The sequence below is a fragment of the Athene noctua genome, chromosome 36 (genome assembly GCF_965140245.1).
Source record: "Athene noctua chromosome 36, bAthNoc1.hap1.1, whole genome shotgun sequence".
Classification (NCBI taxonomy): Eukaryota; Metazoa; Chordata; class Aves; order Strigiformes; family Strigidae; genus Athene; species Athene noctua.
This window is the reverse complement of record NC_134072.1, coordinates 884,743-905,082: the sequence shown is the minus strand read 5'-3', so window position 1 is coordinate 905,082 and position 20,340 is coordinate 884,743. Positions and strand designations below refer to the sequence as shown.

The following is a 20,340-nucleotide window of genomic DNA, read 5'->3' as shown; positions in this document are numbered from 1 at the left end:
TTTTATACCCCCCCATCCTCCTGCGTCCCCCATTTTCGGGGTGTGCCCCCCCAGAACCCCCAAATCCCCTTTTATACCCCCCCATCCTCCTGCGTCCCCCATTTTCGGGGTGTGCCCCCCCCAGAACCCCCAAATCCCCTTTTATACCCCCCCATCCTCCTGCGTCCCCCATTTTCGGGGTGTGCCCCCCCCAGAACCCCCAAATCCCCTTTTATACCCCCCCCATCCTCCTGCATCCCCCATTTTCGGGGTGTGCCCCCCCCAGAACCCCCAAATCCCCTTTTATACCCCCCCATCCTCCTGCATCCCCCATTTTCGGCGTGTGCCCCCCCAGAACCCCCAAATCCCCTTTTATACCCCCCCCATCCTCCTGCATCCCCCATTTTCGGGGTGTGCCCCCCCCGGGACACCCCAGATCCCCAGGGTGTGGCGGGTACGTGCCGGGGTGTGTGTTTTGGGGGGGGGGGGGGAGCCGTAGGCGGGGTTGGGGTGCGGCAGCACCCACAAAACCCCCCCGGGGGCCCCGCCCGGGCAGCCATGGCCGCGTACCGGCTGCGGGTCAGCACCGGGCCCCAGCCCCTGGCCGGCACCACCGACGCCGTCGCCGTCACCCTGGTGGGGACCCGGGGGCGCAGCCCCCGCACCCCCCTCGACCGATGGGGCCCCGACTTCGCCTGCGGCTCGGTGAGCCCCCCCCGCCCCGGGGTTGGGGGTTTGGGGCGGGGGGGGGGGGGCACTGGGGTACCTGCGGGGTCTGTTTAGGGCGGTTTGGGGGGGGGGGGGGGGGGATTTGGGGGCTTGGTTGAGGGTTGGGGGGGGGGCCCAGAACATCTGGGTTGCCTGTTTGGGGGGGCTGGGATCTTTGTTTAGGGGCTGGGGGCCCCCCCAGACACCTGGGTGCCCTGTTTGGGGTGATTTGGGGGGGCATTTAGGGAGTTTATTGAGGGTTGGGGGGCCCCAAATCTCCTGGGTGCCCTATTTTGGGGGGGCTGGGACTCCTATTGAGGGTTGGGGGCCCCCCCATACCCCTGTGTGCCCTGTTTGGGGGGTTTTGGGGGACCCTTGGGTCTTTTATTGAGGGTTGGGGGGCCCCAAGGCATCTGGGTTGCCTGTTGGGGGGGGCTGGGTCCCCTATTTAGGGGCTGGGGGGCCCCCCATACCCCTGGGTGCCCTGTTTGGGGGGTTTTGGGGGGCACTTGGTTCCTTAATTGAGGGTTGGGGGGCCCCAAATCTCCTGGGTGCCCTATTTTGGGGGCGCTGGGTCCCCTATTGAGGGTTGGGGGGCCCCCCCAGACCCCTGGGTGCCCTATTTAGGGGATTTTGGGGGGGCACTTGGCTCCTTTATTGAAGGTTGGGGGGCCCCAAGGCATCTGGATTGCCTGTTGGGGGGGCTGGGTCCCCTATTTAGGGGCTGGGGGGGCTCCCCAGACCCCTGGGTGCCCTGTTTGGGGGGTTTTGGGGGACCCTTGGGTCTTTTATTGAGGGTTGGGGGGCCCCGAGGCATCTGGGTTGCCTGTTTGGGGGGGGCTGGGTCCCCTATTTAGGCGCTGGGGCCCCCCCAGACCCCCGGGTGCCCTGTTTGGGGTATTTTGGGGGGCCCCTGGGCTCTTTATTTGGGGGCTGGGGGGCCCCAGGACTCCTGGGTCCCCTATTAGGGGGCTGGGGGGGGGGGCCCAGACCCCTGGGTTCCCTATTTGGGGCTTTTTGGGGGGCTGGGGGTCCCCAGTTGCCTGAGCCCCTCCTGGGAGGGGGGAGCGGCTGTGGGGGGTCCCCAATGCCCTGGGGGGGGGGACACACCCACCCCCCAACCCCCCTTCTCCAGGGGACCCGGGTGTCCGGGGGGGGCCCTGGGAGGAGGAGGGGGAAAGGGGGACACGACACCCCCAAAAAGGGGACAGGAGGATGGGGGGGGGACACACACACGGGGACAGGGACCTGTCCCCGTCTGCGGGGTGCGGGTGGTGACACGGGGACGGTGACACCATCGCCAGTGGGGCGGGTGTCACCCGGTGACGGTGACGTGGTGACACGGTGGCAGCGGGATGGGGGCTGGGTGGTGGGGACGGGGACACGGTGACACTGTCCCCCGGCGGGATGGGGGCTGGGTGGTGGTGACCGCGACCCGGTGACGGTGGCAGCAACGCTGTGATGGTGACAAAATGACGTGGTGACGCGGTGACGGTGACGTGAGGATGGGGACGGTGACAGTGACGCAACGACGGTGACACGATGACGGTGACAGTAACACTGTGATGGTGACGAAGCGGCGTGGTGACACAGATGGTGGCGGTGACACGGCGTCCTTGTGACGGTGGCGTGGTGGTGGTGACACGGTGACACTGGGACGGCGACACAGCGATGGTGATACGGGGAGGGTGACAGTGACATGGTGGCAGCGGCAGTGACACGGTGATGGTGACACAGGGAGGGTGACAGTGACATGGTGGCAGCGGCAGTGACACGGTGATGGTGACACAGTTATACAGGGACGTGCTGGCACGGTGACACGGTGACGGTGACAGCGACTTGGTGGTGGTGACGTGGTGATACAACGATGGTGACAGCGGCGTGGTGACACCGTGACGGTGACACTGACATGGTGATGGTGACGCGGTGACATGGTGACACAGCGATGGTGACGCTGCTGTGGCGGTGGTGACGCAGGGACTCGGTGACGCAGCAACATGGTGACGGTGGTACCGATGGTGACACAGTGACACGGTGACAGTGACACGCCGATGGTGAGACGGTGCCACGGCGAGACGTTAACGGTGACACAGTGCCATGGCGATGGGGACGCCGTGACACGGGGACAGCGATGGGGACGCTGATGTGGTGGTGACAGGGTGATGGTGACAGTGACGTACCGATGGTGACGCGGTGACACCGTGACGGTGACGCGGCGACACGGTGACGCCGTGATGGTGACGCTGACCCCGGGGGGGGTGACCCGGTGCCAGCGCCGCGATGCCACCGCGGGCCGGTTGTTGCCGGGTGTTGCCGGGTGTTGCCGGGTGTTGCCGGGTGTCACCGACTGTGTCCCCGTGTCCCCTCCCCCAGCGGGCCGAGTACCGTGTCCCCACCCCCCGCGCTCTGGGGCGCCTCCTGCTGCTGCGGGTGCACAAGGGGCCCTTCGGGAGCCTCCCCGAGAGCGCCTGGTTCCTGCGGGGCGTCAGCGCCTGGCGCGAGGGGGCGGAGCCTCCGACGGACACGCCCCCGGACACGCCCCCTCCCGCCACCCCTGACCCCGAGGAGGAGGAGGAGGAGGAGGAGGAGAGCAGCGACGATGAAGAGGCCTCCGACAGCTCCGACAGCGAGGAGGATGAGGAGACGGAGGGCGGGGCCGCGGGTGACGCCGAGGAGGGGAGTGACGATGAGGTGGGTGACACCGACGAGGCGGGTGACACCGATGCGGGTGACAGGTGGGTGACGCTGATGAGGTGGGTGACACCGAGATGGGTGACAATGAGGCAGGTGACAAGGTGGGTGATAGGTGGGTGGCACTGATGAGGTGGGTGACACTGAGGTGGGTGACAACGGGGCGGGTGACAGGTGGGTGACGCTGATGAGGTGGGTGACACCGAGATGAGTGACAACAAGGTGGGTGACAGATGGGTGACACTGATGAGGCAGGTGACACCGAGGTGGGCGACAATGAGGTGGGTGACAACAGGGTGGGTGACAGGTGGGTGACACCGAGGCGGGTGACAATGAGGCGGGTGACAACAGGGTGGGTGACACTGATGAGGTGGGTGACACCGAGATGAGTGACAACAAGGTGGGTGACAGGTGGGTGATGCTGATGAGGTGGGTGACACTGAGGCAGGTGACACCGAGGTGGGTGACAACAGGGCGGGTGACAGGTGGGTGACACTGATGAGGTGGGTGACACAGAGGTGGGTGACAATGAGGTGGGTGACACTGATGAGGCAGGTGACACTGAGGCAGGTGACAATGAGGCAGGTGACAACAGGGCGGGTGACAGGTGGGTGACACTGATGAGGTGGGTGACACCGAGATGAGGGACAACAAGGTGGGTGACAGATGGGTGACACTGATGAGGCAGGTGACACCGAGGTGGGTGACAATGAGGTGGGTGACAACAGGGTGGGTGACAGGTGGGTGACACTGATGAGGCGGGTGACAATGAGGCGGGTGACACTGAGGCAGGTGACAATGAGGTGGGTGACAATGAGGCGGGTGACACCGAGGTGGGTGACAATGAGGTGGGTGACAACAGGGTGGGTGACAGGTGGGTGACACCGAGGCGGGTGACAATGAGGCGGGTGACACCGATGACACCGAGGGTGCGTATGACACCAAGGACGCGGGCGCCGACGCCGACGCGGGTGACGATGACGAAGTGGGTGACCCCGAGGAGGCGAGTGACATCGAGGACACGGGTGACCCCGAGGACACGGGTGACATCGAGGACACGGGTGACCCCGAGGACGAGGACCCCCCCGGGCCCTTCTACTTCCCCTGTTACCGCTGGCTCCAGGGTTACGGCACCTGGGACCTCCCCGAGGGGACAGGTACCACCGGACACGGGCGGGGGGTGGCGGGTGGGTGGGGGGACCCCCCCCCCACCTGGGTGCTCCCCGGGGCCACCCGGGGCCCTCACGGGTGTCACCCCCAGCCAGGACACCCGCGCAGGAGCGTCACCCGCTGCTCCGGCGGCTCCGGCGGCGTCACCTCGCCCAGCAGCGGCGGCGCTACCGGTGAGTGTGGGGGGGGGGGTCGCGTGGGTGTGTCCCCCCCCCCCGGTGTCCCCAGTCTGTCCCCGGGGGGGTTTGTTGCCCCCCTGGGGGTGGTTGTTGCCCTCTCGGTGGTGGTGGGGGGGTTGTTTCTTGGGGGGTGGTTGTTGCCACCCCCGGGGTGTGGTGTTGGCCCCTGGGTGGGGCTGTGGCCCCCCCTGGGATGGTTGTGGCCGCTTGGGGAGGGTTGTTGCCCCCCTGGGGTGGGTTGTTGCCCCCCAGCAGCGGTTATTGCCCCCCCAGAGTGTGGTTGTTACCCCCCTGACTGGAGTTGTTGCCCCCCCAGCTGTGATTGTTGCCCCTTGGGAGTGGTTGTTGCCCCCCAGGGGGTGGCTGTTGCCCCCCTGACTGGAGTTGTTGCCCCCCAGCAGCGGTTATTGCCCCCCCAGAGTGTGGTTGTTACCCCCCTGACTGGAATTGTTGCCCCCCAGCGCTGGTTGTTGCCCCCCAGCAGCGGTTATTGCCCCCCCAGAGTGTGGTTGTTACCCCCCTGACTGGAGTTGTTGCCCCCCAGCGCTGGTTGTTGCCCCCCAGCAGCGGTTATTGCCCCCCCAGAGTGTGGTTGTTACCCCCCTGACTGGAGTTGTTGCCCCCCAGCAGGGGTTATTGCTCCTCTTTGAGTGGTGGTGTTGCCCCCCCAGCTGTGATTGTTGCCCCTTGGAGGTGGTTGTTGCCCCCCAGGGGGTGGCTGTTGCCCCCCTGACTGGAATTGTTGCCCCCCAGCGCTGGTTGTTGCCCCTCGATGGGGTTATAGCCCCACCAGAGGTGGTTGTTGCCCTGTGGAGTGGTTGTTGCCCCCCCTGAGTGGGTTTTTGCCCCCCTGTGGGGTTTATTGTCCCCCCAGCACCGGTTATTGCCCCTCTTGAGGGGGTTGTCACCCCCCCCGGAGTGGTTATTACCCCCCTGAGTGGGATTGTTGCCCCCTTGGGTGAGATTGTTGCCCCCCCAGGGTGGTTATTGCCTCCCTACATGAGATTGTTGCCCCATGGGGGTAGTTGTTGCCCCCCTGGGGTGGTTATTACCCCCTGGGTAGGGTTGTTGCCCCCCCCGGCTGGTTATTGCCACCCCAGGGGTGGTTGTTTCCCCCCCAGCGACGGTTATTGCCCCCTCTGAGTGGGGTCGTCGCTCCCGGAGGGTGGTTGTCGCCCCCCGGGGGTGGTTGTCGCCCCCCGGGGGTGGTTGTTGCCCCCCGGGGGTGTCACCCCTCTCCTGTGCCCCCAGCCTGGCCCCCTTCGCCCCGGGGCTGCCCTGGGCGCTGCCCCTGGGGACCCCCCCGGACCCCGACCTCCAGTACTCGCTGCCCAAGGCCGCCGCCTTCTACCTGCGAGGCAGCAGCGCGTGAGCCCCGACCCCCGACCCCTGACCCCTGACCCCTGACCCTGACCTCTGACCCCTGACCCCTGACCCCGGAACCCGCCCCGGACCCCCTCCCTCCCTCAGTCCTGCCCTCCCCCTCCTCGTGCCTCCCGTGTCCTCCCCTGTCCCTTGTCCCCCCCACGTCACCAGGTCCCCCTGTCCCCCCCCATGTCCCCCCCCCGTCCCCCCCATGTCCCTGTGTCCCCCCCCGTGTCCCCTGTCCCCCCTGGTTCCCCCATCCCCATGTGTCCCCCCCCATGTCCCCCATCCCCCCCATGTCCCCCCCGCCCCCAACGTCCCCATGTCCCCCCCCAACCCCAACGGCCCCCCCTGCCCCCCCGGGTCCCCCCCATCCCCCTCACACCCCCCATGTCCCCCTTTGTCCCCATGTCCCCTGTCCCTGTTCCCCCCCCCCCCCGTGTCCCCCCCTCGACCCCCCCCCTCCATGTCCCTGGTCCCCCCTGGTTCCCCCTGGTGTCCCCATTTCCCCCCATCCCCGTGTCCCCGTGTCCCCCCCATGTCCCTGTGTCCCCCCGTGTCCCCCCCAATGGCCCCCCCGTGTCCCCATGGCCCCCCCGTGCCCCCCCCGTGTCCCCATGGCCCCCCCGTGCCCCCCAGGAACCTGGACTCCAAGCTCCGGGGGTTCCTGGACCGGCCCCACTCCTGGCCGAGCCTGGAGGCCATCACCCGCCTCTTCTGCTGCTTCCGCACCCCCGTCACCGGTACCGGGACACGGGGACACGGGGGGACACGGGGGGACATGGGGGGACATGGGGGGACATGGGGACACGGGGGGACACGGGGGGACATGGGGGGACATGGGGACATGGGGGGACATGGGGGGACACGGGGGGACATGGGGGGGACATGGGGACATGGGGGGACATGGGGGGACATGGGGGGGACATGGGGGGACACGGGGACACGGGGGGACATGGGGGGACATGGGGGGACATGGGGGGACACGGGGGGACATGGGGGACATGGGGGGACATGGGGGGACACGGGGGGACATGGGGGGACATGGGGGGACACGGGGACACGGGGGGACATGGGGGGACATGGGGACACGGGGGGACATGGGGACATGGGGGGACACGGGGGGACACGGGGGGACATGGGGACACGGGGGGACATGGGGGGACATGGGGGGACATGGGGGGACACGGGGGGACATGGGGGACATGGGGGGACACGGGGGGACATGGGGACACGGGGGGACATGGGGGGACATGGGGGGACACGGGGGGACATGGGGGGACATGGGGGGACACGGGGGGACATGGGGGACATGGGGGGACATGGGGGGACACGGGGACACGGGGGGACATGGGGGGACATGGGGGGACATGGGGGGGACATGGGGACATGGGGGGACATGGGGGGACACGGGGGGAGATGGGGGGACACGGGGACACAGGGGGACACGGGGGGACATGGGGACACGGGGGGACACGGAGGGGGGACACGGGGACATGGGGGAGACATGGGGGGGACACGGGGACATGGGGGGACATGGGGACACAGGGACACGGGGACACGGGGGGGACATGGCAGGACACGGGGGGACACAGGGGGACACGGGGACATGGGGACATGGGGGGATGTGGGGGAGCAGGGGGACACGAGGGGGGCGTGGGGGGGCCCCAGGGGAACATGGGGGGGGGACACGAGGACACAGGGGGACATGGAGGGACACGAGGGGGGACACAGGGTCATGGGGGGGACACACGGGGGGACATGGGGGGGCCCCAGGGGGACACGGGGGGGGACACGGGGACATGGGGACATATGGGGGGGCCCCAAGGGACATGGAGGGGTGGAGGGACACGAGGGGGGACAGGGGGGGACACGGGGCGGGGGGGGCGACATGGGGGGACAATGGGGGCCCGTGGGGAGGGGATGGGGGGGGGACCCGAGGATATGGGGGGGACGGGGGGGGGACACGGGGGACATGGGGACAGGGGGTGGGGGGGACATGGGGACAATGGGGTGAACGTGGGGGGGCCCGGGGGGGTACAGGGGGACCCCAGGGGGGACACGGGGACATTGGGGGGACACTGGGGGGGGGAAGAGGACATGGGGGGGGTTGATGGGACATGGGGGGCACAGGGGGGGGACATTGGGGGACCCCAGCGCCTGAGGGGGGGGTCCCGGGAGTTTTGGGGGATCCCAGGGGCTTTGGGGGGACCCGGGGGTTTTGGGGGGGACATGGGGGGACTCAGGCACCTGGGGGGGGGTCTCAGGGGTTTTGGGGGTACCTTGGCATTTTTGGGGGGGGCCATGGGGGGGACCCAGGAGTCTGGGGGGGGTCCCATGGGTTTTGGGGGGACCCCAGATTTTTGGGGGGGCCATGGGGGCACACAGGCGCCTGGGGGGGGATCCCCGAGGTTTTGGGGGTACCCGGGCATTTTTCGGGGGGCCATGGGGGGGACCCAGGAATCTGGGGGGGTCCCAGGAGTTTTGGGGGGACCCTGGAGCTTTGGGGGGGCCATGGGGGCACCCAGGAGTCGGGGGGGGTCCCAGGGGTTTTGGGGGGACCCTGGAGCTTTGGGAGGGCCTTGGGGGGGACCCAGGCGCCTGGGGGGGGGATCCCCGGGGTTTTGGGGGTCCCCGGGGGTTTTGGGGGGGGCCCACGGCTTGACGCAGGCGTGGGGCCCCCCCAGAGTACGTGGTGCAGCACTGGCAGGATGACGCCTTTTTCGGGGCGCAGTACCTGAGCGGGGTGAACCCCGTCCTGCTGCGCCGCTGCTCCCGCCTGCCCCCCAACTTCCCCGTCACCCCCCCCATGGTGGCCCCCAGCCTCGGCCCCGCCACCTGCCTCCAGCGCGAGATGGAGGTGAGACCCCCCCGCGAGAAAAGGGGGGGCGGGGGGGGCACCCCGATATTTTGGGACTCACACACACACACAGACAGAGGGGGGGTGGGCACCCCGGGTTTTGGGGGGTCCCGGTTGTTTGGGGGAGGGTGCTGGAGGGACCCCGAATTTGGGGGGGGGGGTTGGAGGTGTCTGGGGGGGTCCCCACGGGGGTCGGGGGACCCCGAATTTTGGGGAGGGGGGGACACACAGAGGGGTGATGGTGACCCCGTATTTTGGGGGGTCTGGGAAGGGGGGGGGGGGGCCTGGAGGGTTACGGGGACCCCAGTTTTTTAAGGGGGGGGTGTCCCAGATGTTGGGGAGGTGGGGGGGGTCATGGGGACTCTGCTTTTTGGGGGGGACCCGGAGGGGGGGGGGCAGGGTGACCCCGAATTTTGGGGGGGACACACACACAGAGCGATAATGGGGACCCCGGGTTTGGGGGGGTCCCGCTTGTTTGGGGGGGGGCTGGAGGGTCACGGGGTCCTGTTTTTTTTTTTTGGGGGGGGTCGCAGATATCTGGGGGGGTCCCCAGGGGGGGTCGGGAGGACCCTGAATTTTGGGGGGCACCCGGGGAAGGGTGGGGGGGACCCCGAATTTGGGGTGTTCCAGGTGTCTGGGGAGGGGTGGGGGGGCCTGGAGGGTCACAGGGACCCCATTTATTTTGGGGGGGGCAAAGGGGACCCCGTTTTTTTGGGGGGGCCCAAGTGTCAAGGGCAGGGTGGGGGCGCCCGGGGGGGTCATGGGGACCCCGTTTTTTAGGGGGGTCCCAGGTGTCTGGGTAGAGGTAGAGGCACCTGGGGGGCAAAGGGGACCCCGTTTTTTTGGGGGGGCTCAAAGGGGACCCCATTTTTTGGGGGGGTCCCAGGTGCCTGGAGAAGGGGCGGGGGGGGGTCAGGGCGTCCCTTGTGTTTCGGGGGGGGGCACCCGGGGGGGGGGGGGTGGGTCACAGCAAACCCCATTTTTGGGGGGTCCCAGGTGTCCGGTGAACAGCGCAGGGACCTGGGGAGGGTGGGGGTGTCCTGGGAACCCCGTTTTTTTTTTGGGGGGGGGGTTCCCAGATATTTGGGGTGACCCCCCCGTGCCCCCCCCCAGGAGGGGAACATCTACCTGGCCGACTACGCGGTGCTGGAGGGGCTCCCCACGGCCCGGATCGACGGGCACCCCACTTACGTGGCCGCCCCCCTCTGCCTCCTGCACCAGCGCCCCGACGGGCAGCTCCTGCCCATCGCCATCCAGGTGGGACCCCGAAACGCGGGGGGGCCCCAAAATCCAGGGGGGGGCCCCAAAATCCCGGGGGGGGCCCCAAAATCCCGGGGGGGGACCCAAAAATCCTGCGGGGGGCCCCTAAAATCCTGCGGGGACACACTAGTGGTCTGGGAGGGGGCTTAAAATTCAGGGGGGGACCCCCAAAAAACTGGGGGGATGCATCAAAAAGCTGGGGGGACCCAAAAAGCCTGAGGGGACCCTAAAATCCCGGGGGGGACCCCAAAATCCTGCGGGGGGGCACCAAAATCATGTGGGGACACACTAATGGTCTGGGAGGGGGCTCAAAACTCAGGGGGGGACCCCCAAAAAATTGGGGGATCACAACAAAAAGCTGGGGGGGGCCTAAAACCTGGGAAGGGACCCCAAAATCCCGGGGGGGGACCCCAAAATCCTGCGGGGGGGCACCAAAAATCATGTGGGGACACACTAATGGTCTGGGAGGGGGCTCAAAACCCAGGGGGGGACCCCCAAAAATCTGGGGGGACGCATCAAAAAGCGGGGGGGCCCTAAAACCTGGGAAGGGACCCCAAAATCCCGGGGGGGGACCCCAATACCCCGGGGGGGGGGATTGTCACAGGGCTCCAGGGGGTGTCACAGGGGTTGGGGGGGGTCATGGGTGTGTGGTGGGGGGGTTACAGGAATCTGGGGGGGTCACAGGGATCTGGGGGGGTCACAGGGGTCCAGAGGGGGGTCACAGGGGTTTGGGGGGGCTCACATGGATCGGGGGGGGGTCACAGGGATCTGGGGGGGTCCAGAGGGGGGTCACAGGGGTTTGGGGGGGGTCAGAGGTGTTTGAGGGGGGAGTCAGGAGTCTGGGGGGGGCGTCACAGGGGTTTGGGGGGGTCACAAGACTCTGGGGGGGGTCACAGGGGTTTGGGGGGGTCACAAGAGCGCGGGGGGGTCACAGGGGTTTGGGGGGGTCACAAGACTCTGGGGGGGGTCACAGGGGTTTGGGGGGGGTCACAAGAGCGCGGGGGGGTCACAGGGGTTTGGGGGGGTCACAAGACTCTGGGGGGGGTCACAGGGGTTTGGGGGGATCACAAGACTCTGGGGGGGGTCACAGGGGTTTGGGGGGGTCACAAGACTCTGGGGGGGGTCACAGGGGTTTGGGGGGGTCACAAGACTCTGGGGGGGGTCACAGGGGTTTGGGGGGATCACAAGACTCTGGGGGGGGTCACAGGGGTTTGGGGGGGTCACAAGACTCTGGGGGGGGTCACAGGGGTTTGGGGGGGTCACAAGACTCTGGGGGGGGTCACAGGGGTTTGGGGGGATCACAAGACTCTGGGGGGGTCACAGGGGTTTGGGGGGGTCACAAGACTCTGGGGGGGGTCACAGGGGTTTGGGGGGGTCACAAGACTCTGGGGGGGGTCACAGGGGTTTGGGGGGGGTCACAAGAGCGCGGGGGGGGTCACAGGGGTTTGGGGGGGTCACAAGACTCTGGGGTGGGGTCACAGGGGTTTGGGGGGGTCACAAGACTCTGGGGGGGGGTCACAGGGGTTTGGGGGGGGTCACAGGGGTTTGGGGGGGGTCACAAGACTCTGGGGGGGGTCACAGGGGTTTGGGGGGGGGGTCACAGGGGTTTGGGGGGGGGTCACAAGAGCGCGGGGGGGGGGTGTGTGTCACAAGAATCCGGTTCCCCCAACCCCCCTTTTTACCCCAATCCCTCATCCAGGCTCCCCCAAACCGCCTTTTTTTCCCCCCGGAGCCCCCCTTAACCCCCCCTTTTTTCCCCCCCAACCCCCCCATTTCCCCCCCCCGCAGCTGTCGCAGCAGCCGGGCCCCCGCACCCCCATTTTCCTGCCCGGGGACCCCCCCTGGCTCTGGGCCCTGGCCAAGGTCTGGGTGCGAAGCGCCGAGTTCCACGTCCACGAGGCTCTGACCCACCTCCTGCGCTCCCACCTCCTGGGGGAGGTTTACGCCCTGGCCACGCTGCGCCAGCTGCCCCCCCAGCACCCCCTCTTTAAGGTAAACGCCCCCCCAAAACACCACCCCCCCCCCTTTTTAAATCGGGGGGGGGGGGCACCCCTGGAAGAGGTGGTGGGGAGGAGTGCTGGGGGCGGGTGGCATCATCCCACCTGTGAAAGGAAGGGGGTGTGGGGGGGGTTTGGGGGGGTTCTGGGGTCTGAGGGGGGGGCCTTGGGGTTTGGGGGGGCTCCTGGGGTCTGACAGGGGGGCCTTGGTGATTTTAGGGGGTCTGGGATCTGGGGGGGGCACCCCAGAATCATGGGGGGGGGGTGTGACTCCTGGGTGCGGGTGGCATCATCCCACCTGCGAAAGGAGGTGGGTGTGGGGGGGGTTTGGGGGGGTTCTGAGGTCTGAAGGGGGGGCCTTGGGGTTTGGGGGGGGCCCTGGGGTCTGAGGGGGGGGCCTTGGTGATTTTAGGGGGTCTGGGGTCTGGGGGGGGCACCCCAGAATCACGAGGGGGGGGAGTGACTCCTGGGTGCGGGTGGCATCATCCCACCTGCGAAAGGAAGGGGGTGTGGGGGGGGTTTGGGGGGGTTCTGGGGTCTGAGGGGGGGGCCTTGGGGTTTGGGGGGGGCCCTGGGGTCTGGGGGGGGGGCCTTGGTGGTTTTAGGGGGTCTGGGGTCTGGGGGGGGCACCCCAGAATCACGAGGGGGGGGAGTGACTCCTGGGTGCGGGTGGCATTATTCCACCTGTGAAAGGAAGGGGGTGTGGGGGGGGGGTGGGGGGGTTCTGGGGTCTGAGGGGGGGGCCTTGGGGTTTGGGGGGGGCCCTGGGGTCTGAGGGGGGGGCCTTGGTGATTTTAGGGGGTCTGGGGTCTGGGGGGGGCACCCCAGAATCATGGGGGGGGTGTGTGACTCCAGGGTTCAGGTGGCATCATCCCACCTGCGAAAGGAGGGGGGTGTGGGGGGGGTTTGGGGGGGTTCTGAGGTCTGAGGGGGGACCTTGGGGTTTGGGGGGGCCCTGGGGTCTGGGGGGGGGGCCTTGGTGGTTTTAGGGGGTCTGGGGTCTGGGGGGGGCACCCCAGAATCGGGGGGGCGTGGTGTGACACCAGGGTGCAGGTGGCATCATCCGCCTCTGCAAAAGGGGGGGGCGTTGGGGATTTGGGGGGGCCCTGATGTTTTCGGGGAGCCCTGGGGTCTGGGGGGGGCCCTGGGGTCTGGGGGGGGCACCCCAACATCTGGGGGGAGGCAGGGTTGCGCTTTGGGGGGACCCCGGGGTGCGGGCGGCCCCGTACCCCCCCGCAAAAAGGCCCCCGGGGGGCACCAGAATCGGGGGACACACCCCCCCCCCCCCCGGTTTTGGGGTCCGGGGGGGGGTCCCATGTGTTGGGGTGCGGGGGACCCCGTTTTTGGGGTGCTGGCACCCCCAGACTCGGCCCCCCCCCCCCCGCAGCTGCTGGTGCCCCACACGCGGTTCACGGTTCACATCGCCTGCCTGGCCCGGAGGTTCCTGCTCAACCCCGGGGGGGTCTTCGACAAGGTGGGTGCTGGGGGGCACCCATGGGTGCTGGGGAGGGGGGGGGCGCCTATGGGTGCTGATGGGGGGGGCACCTATGGGTGCTGAGGGTGAGGGGGGCATCTACGTGTCTTGGGGGGGTCGAAGAGGGCACCTATGGGTGCTGGGGGGTGCTGGGGGGCACCTATGGGTGCTGGGGGGGCACCTATGGGTGCTGATGGGGTGTGGGGGGCACCTATGGGTGGTGGTGGGTGATGGTGGGGGCATCTATGGGTGCTGGGGGGGTGCTGGGGGGCACCTATGGGTGCTGGGGGGTGCTGGGGGGCACCTATGGGTGCTGGGGGGGGCACCTATGGGTGCTGTGGGAAGGGAGAGGGCACCTATGGGTGCTGGGGGGTGCTGGGGGGCACCTATGGGTGCTGTGGGGAGGGGGGGGGCACCCATGGGTGAAGGTGGCGTGTTGGGGGACACCCATGGGTGCTGGGGGGAGGGTTTGGGGCTCCCCGGGGATGTGGAGAGGGACCGGGGGGGGGGGTATGGGGGACACTGGCGGGGGGGGGGAAGTTTTGGGGGCGTTTGGGGCCATTTGGGCAGATTTGGGGCATTTTGGTGGCAATTGGGTGATTCTTGGGTGAAATTGGGGCGGATTTGGAGGCATTTTTGGGGGGATTTTGGGGCATTTTGGTGGCAATTGGGTGACTCGGGTGGATTTGGGTGAATTTGGGGGGGATTTGGTGGCACTTTGGGGGGATTTTGGGGGCATTTCGGTGACGATTGTGCGATTCTTGGGTGGATTCGGTGGCATTTGGGGGGGGATTTTGTGGGGTTTGGGGCATTTTGGGGGCATTCGGGTGGATTTTTGTCTGTTTGGGGGCATTTTGGTGGCAATTGGGTGACTCTTGGGTGGATTTGGGTGAAATTGGGGCGGATTTGGAGGGATTTGGGGGCATTTTGGTGGCAATTGTGTGATTCTTGGGTGAATTTGGGTGAATTTGGGGCGGATTTGGAGGCATTTTTGGGGGGATTTTGGGGCATTTTGGTGGCAATTGGGTGACTCGGGTGGATTTGGGTGAATTTGGGGGGGATTTGGTGGCACTTTGGGGGGATTTTGGGGGCATTTCGGTGACGATTGTGCGATTCTTGGGTGGATTCGGTGGCATTTGGGGGGGGATTTTGTGGGGTTTGGGGGCATTTTGGGGGCATTCGGGTGGATTCTGCCGAGTCCGGGGGCGATTTGGTGGTTACGGGGTGACCCCTGGGGGGGCGGTGCGTGGACCCGGGGTGCCCGCGGCGGGGCGGCCGCTGACGCCGGCGCAGGCGGTGGCCCTGGGCCGCCGGGGGCTGCTGCAGCTGCTGGCCCGGGGGCTGCGGGAGTTGCCCTACGCCGCCCTGGTGCTGCCCCGGGACCTGCGGCGTCGCGGCGTCACCCGCACCCGCCGCTACTACTTCGCCGACGACGCCCGGCGCGTCTGGGCCGCCATCCGCAGGTGGGAGAGCGCCCTCGTGCATCCTCGTGCATCCTCGTGCCCCCTCGTGCATCCTCGTGCCCCCTCGTGCGTCCTTGCGCCCCCTCCTCTGTCCTCTCAAACACCCTTGGGTGCTCTCATCGCACCCTGTGCACTCTCTTGGGCACCCTCCTTTCTCCTTGTGCGTCCCTGTGCCCCCTCGTGCCCTCTCATGCGTCCTTGTGCCCGCTCGTGCACTCTAGTGCCCCCTCCTCTGTCCCCTTGAGCACCCTTGGGTGCTCTCATTGCACCCTGCCCGCTCTCTTGTGCGTCCTCGTGCACCCTCCTGTCTCCTTGTGCCCCCTTGTGCATTCCTGTGCCCCCTTGTGCATCCTCGTGCTCCCTTGTGCACTCTTGTGCCGCCTCATGCACTCTTGTGCCCCCTCATGCACTCTTGCGCCCCCTCCTCTGTCCTCTCGAGCACCCTCGGGTGCTCTCGTCACACCCTGTGCACTCTCTTATGTGTCCTCGTGCCACCTCATGCATCCTCGTGCACCCTCCTCTGTCCTCTTGAGCACCCTTGGGTGCCCTCATCGCACCCTGTGCACTCTATTGTGCACCCTCCTGTCTCCTTGTGCACTCGTGCCCGTGTCCTCTGTCCTCCTGAGCACCCTTGGGTGCTCTTGTCACACCCTGTGCACTCTCTTGTGCGTCCTTGTGCCCCATCCTTTCTCCTTGTGCCCCCTCGTGCATGCATGTCCCCATCTCTGTCCTCTTGAGCACCCTTGGGTGCCCTCATCACACCTCCTGCACTCTCCTGTGAGTCCTTGTGCCCCCTTCTGTCCCCTCGTGCCTCCTTGTGTATCCTCATGCCCCCTTGTGCGCTCACTTGTGCATCCCCATGCATCCTTGTGCCCTCTCCTGTCTCCTTGTGCCTCTTCGTGCCTCCTGCTGCCCCCTCCCATGTTCTCTCGTGCACCCTTGGGTGCTCCCATCACATCCCATTGTGCCTCCTTGTGTTCCCTTGTGCATCCTTGTGTCCCCTTGGGTGCATCCTCACACATCCTGGTGCATCCTCGTGCCTCTTGTGCATCCCCACGCATCCTCGTGTCTCCTCACGTGTCTTCATGCATCCTCTAGTGCAGCCTCACGCGTCCTCGTGCCTCCTCATTTGACCTCGCCCCCCCTCTTGTGACCCCACGTGTCCTCGTGCCTCCTCTACGCGTCCTGGTGCATCCTTGTGCCCCCTCACGTCTCCTCGTGCCCCCTCTTGTGCATTCTCACGCATCCTCGTGTCTCCTCATCTGTCCCGGTGCATCCTTGTGCCCCCTCGTCCCACCCACCGTCTCCCTCTTCATCCACGTGCGAGGGGCCGGGAGGCCTCGTGCATCCTCGTGCAAAAAGTGAAAGAGAATAATGACTCGGAGGGCGGGAAGGGGCAGCCGGGCGGGACCCACGTGTCCGACCGCCCCCCCGCCCCGCCCCCTGCCCCCCCAGATTCGTGAAGGGCATCGTGGGTCACTACTACCCGTGCGACGCGGCCGTGCGAGGGGACCCCGAGCTCCAGGCCTGGGTGGGCGAAATCTTCCGCAGGGGCTTCCTCGGGCGCCGCAGCTCAGGTGCCCCCGCACGGGGGGGTGGGGGGACCCCCCCGGGACCCTCGTGTGACCCCCCGACCCCTGCGGGACCCTCGTGCAAGGCCCTGACCCCAGTGTGACCTCTGACCCCTCCATGTAACCCCTGGGGACCCCCTGTGACCCCTGACCCCATTGTGAGCCCCCAGTGACCCCCTGTGACCCCTGACCCCCATGTGAGCCCCCAGTGACCCTGTGTGACCTCTGACCCCCATGTGACCCTTGGTGAGCCCCCAGTGACCCTGTGTGACCCCCTGTGTGACCCTTGACCCCCATGTGACCCCACATGAGACCCTGGCCCCTGCATGACCCCTGACCCCCATGTGACCCCTGTATGACCTTCGTGTGACCCCCATGTGACCCTGACCCCTGCATTATCCTCATGTGACCCCGAGACCCTGACCCCTACATGACCCCTGACCCCCACGTGACCTCCAACCCCTATGTGACCCCCCCCCGTGCAAGTCCCTGGCCCTCATGTGACCCCTGACCCCCGTGTGACCCCCGTGTGACCCTCATATGAGGCCTTGACCCCCAGGTGACCTGTGACCCCCACATGACCCATGTGACCCCTGCCTGACCCTTGTGACCCCCATGTGACCCCTTTGACACTCCCATGACCCCGTGTGACCCGTGACCCCTTTAACCCTTGTGTGACCTTTGACCCTCAGCTGATCTGTGACCTTTCTATAACCCCTGTGACCCTTCACATGACCCTCTGTGACCGTCACGTGACCCCTCAACCCCTTCGACCTCCCGTGACCCCACACCTGTGTGCGACCCCCACGCGGCCCAGCTGACCCCCGTGACCCTTCATGTGACCCCATGTCCCCTTTGACCCCCCTATGACCCGTGTGTGACCCCCCATGACCCTTGTGTGACCCCTTTGACCCCCCCGTGACCCCCACACGACCTGTGTGACCCCTGACCCCCCCCGACCCCCCCTACGACCGATGCGCGACCCCCACGCGGCCCAGCTGACCCCCGTGACCCCTTTAACCCTCACGTGACCCCCCCCGCGTGACCGCCCTCTGCCCCCCACGCGGCCCAGCTGACCCCCGTGACCTCTGACCCCCCGTGACCCCCCGTGACCCCGCCCCTCGCCCCCAGGGGTGCCGTCCCGCCTGGGCTCCACCCGCCGCCTCGTCACCTTCCTCACCACCGTCATCTACAGCTGCTCCGCCCACCACGCCGCCACCAACAGCGGCCAGGTGACCCCCCCGTGACCCCCCCGTGACCTCTGACCCCCCCCCCGAACCCCTGGGAGGGGGGTGGGGGGGTTCAGTGGGTGCTGGGGGGAGATTTAGGGGCTCCTGGGGGGGGACATTGGGGGGTTAATGGGTGCTGGGGGGGGGGGACACGGGGGGGGCGGGGGGGCTCCCTGGGGGGGGTCAGGGGGTGCTGGGGGGAGATGTGGGGGCTTTGGGGGGGTCAGTGGGTGCTGGGGGGGGCACATGGGGGGTCAGTGGGTGCTGGGGGGGTCAATGGGTGCTGTGGGGAGATGTGGGGGCTTTGGGGGGGGTCAGTGGGTGCTGGGGGGGGCACATGGGGGGTCAGTGGGTGCTGGGGGGAGATGTGGGGGCTTTGGGGGGGTCAGTGGGTGCTGGGGGGGGGCACACACACATGGAGGGGTCAGTGGGTGCTGGGGGGGACATGTGGGGGGGCTGTGGGGAGATGTGGGGGCTTTGGGGGGGGTCTGTGGGTGCTGGGGGGCACATGGGGGGTCAGTGGGTGCTGGGGGGGGGCACACACACATGGGGGGGGTCAGTGGGTGCTGGGGAAGTTCCCTGGGGGGGTCAGTGGGTGCTGGGGGGTTCTGTGGGTGCTGTGGGGGGGGCACACACACATGGGGGGGGTCAGTGGGTGCCGTTGGGGGGGTCTGTGGGTGCTGGGGGGGCACATGGGGGGTCAGTGGGTGCTGGGGGGGGGTACAGACACCCCCCCCTCGCCCCCCCCCCAGTTCGAGCTGGGCGCCTTCGTGCCCAACATGCCGGCGGCGATGCGGGAGCCCCCCCCCCCCTGCAAGGCGCCGCTGGGGGAGGGGCAGGTGCTGGCGGCGCTCCCCGCCATGAACACCTCGGCCCTGGTGCTGGGGGTGCTGTGGGTGCTGCGCAACGAGCCCTTCGACATGGTCAGCGCCCCCCCGAACCCCCCCCCCAAAAAAAAAAAAAAAAACAACCAAAAAAACCCAAAAAAAACCCCAACAACCCCCCCCCCCCAGCCTGCGGGAGGAGGGGGAGGGCAGAGGGCAAGGGACTACCCCATCCCCCCCAAACTGGAGACACCCCCCCCTGAAAAAATGGGGATTGTGGTGTCCTGGGGGGGCCCCCCCCCCAAAAAAAAAAAAAAAAACAAACAACCAAAAAACCCCCACCCCCCCCCAAAAAAAAAACCAACTCCCCAGCCTGCGGGAGGAGGGGGAGGGAAAATAACTGCTCCTTCCCCCCCCCCCCAAAAAAAAAAAATGGGGTTTGGGGTGTCCCGGGGCCCCCATTAAGGGTGAGGGGGGGCCCCCAACCCCCCCCCGCACCCCCACTCCAGCCCGGGGGGGGCACAAGGGGTCTGGGACCCCCCCCCCCCGTAGTGCTGGAGGTTGGGGGGACCCTCCCAGCCCCCCCCCCCGTGTGCCCCCCTCGAACCTCAACCATTCGGGTGCCCCCCCCCCAATTTGTGTCCCCCCCCACCTTCCTCTCACCCCCCCCCCTTTACCCCCCCCAAATGTGTGTGTCCCGCCCAGTGCCCCCCCGCTCGTGTCCCCCCCCCCCCCAAATACGTCCCCCCCCCATTTGAGTGTCCCCCCCCCAGTGTGTGTGTGCCCCCCCTTCCCCATTTGGGTGTGTCCCCCCCAAATATTACCCCCCCGAAGTGCCCCCCCCCTTCCTCCTCCTCCCCATTTGCACCCCCCCCGCCATGTCCCTCCTCTTCCTCCCCCCCCCCCCCTTCCCCATACGGGTGTGTCCCCCCAAATATCCCCCCCAAGTGCCCCCCCCCTATTTGGCTGCCCCCCCCCTTCCCCATACGGGTGTGTCCCCCCAAATATCCCCCCCCCAAGTGCCCCCCCCCCCCCAATTTTGGTGCCCCCCCTTCCTCCCCCTCCTCCATTCGGGTACCCCCCCCCGCATGTCCCTCCCCCTCCTCTTCCTCCCCCCCCCCTTCCCCATGCGGTGTGTCCCCCCCCAAATATCCCCCCCCAAGTGCCCCCCCCCAATTTGGGTGCCCCCCCTTCCCCATAAGGGTGTGTCCCCCCCCCAATTCGTGTGTGTCCCCCCCCCCAGCGCGCCCTGGGCTGTTACCCCGACCGCCATTTCACGGAGGAGACCCCCCGCCGCCTCATGGCCGCCTTCCGCCGCCGCCTGGCCGCCATCTCCCGCCGGATCCGCCGCCGCAACGCGGGGCTGGAGCTGCCCTACGGGTACCTGGACCCGGCCGCCATCGAGAACAGCGTCGCCATCTGAGGGGGGGCGCGAAAAACGGGGGGAGACACCCCCCCCCCCAACCCCTCCCCGCGCCCACCGGGCAGCCGCCATCTTGGGGGGTTTGGGGGGTCACGGGGGGGGGGTTTTGGGGTGCTGGGGGGGTCCCAGGCTCTTTTTTGGGGTTCC

At 67.8% G+C, this 20,340-nt stretch overlaps 1 protein-coding gene across 1 annotated transcript; it reads left to right on the top strand.

The window, feature by feature from the left end:
- Positions 1 to 537: 537 nt before the first annotated feature.
- LOC141972850 (polyunsaturated fatty acid lipoxygenase ALOX15B-like) lies at positions 538 to 20,208 on the top strand. The gene is made up of 16 exons (XM_074930886.1): positions 538 to 684; positions 3,061 to 3,474; positions 3,686 to 3,778; positions 4,253 to 4,535; positions 5,189 to 5,313; positions 6,049 to 6,095; positions 6,732 to 6,835; positions 8,780 to 8,952; positions 10,066 to 10,209; positions 12,001 to 12,204; positions 13,597 to 13,683; positions 14,977 to 15,256; positions 16,529 to 16,723; positions 17,849 to 17,949; positions 18,699 to 18,869; positions 20,014 to 20,208. Exons 1-16 carry the CDS (start codon positions 538 to 540, stop codon positions 20,191 to 20,193), a joined length of 2,748 nt encoding a protein of 915 aa, XP_074786987.1. The 3' UTR covers positions 20,194 to 20,208.
- The last annotated feature ends 132 nt before the right edge of the window (positions 20,209 to 20,340 follow it).

Bases quoted from the DNA above. Each gene is read 5' to 3' on its own strand.
- LOC141972850 (XM_074930886.1), top strand. From the start codon at position 538: ATGGCCGCGTACCGGCTGCGGGTCAGCACCGGGCCCCAGCCCCTGGCC. The intron at 6,836-8,779 runs GTACCGGGACAC...GGGCCCCCCCAG, and splicing joins CTTCCGCACCCCCGTCACCG to AGTACGTGGTGCAGCACTGG. The intron at 16,724-17,848 runs GTGCCCCCGCAC...CCTCGCCCCCAG, and splicing joins CCTCGGGCGCCGCAGCTCAG to GGGTGCCGTCCCGCCTGGGC.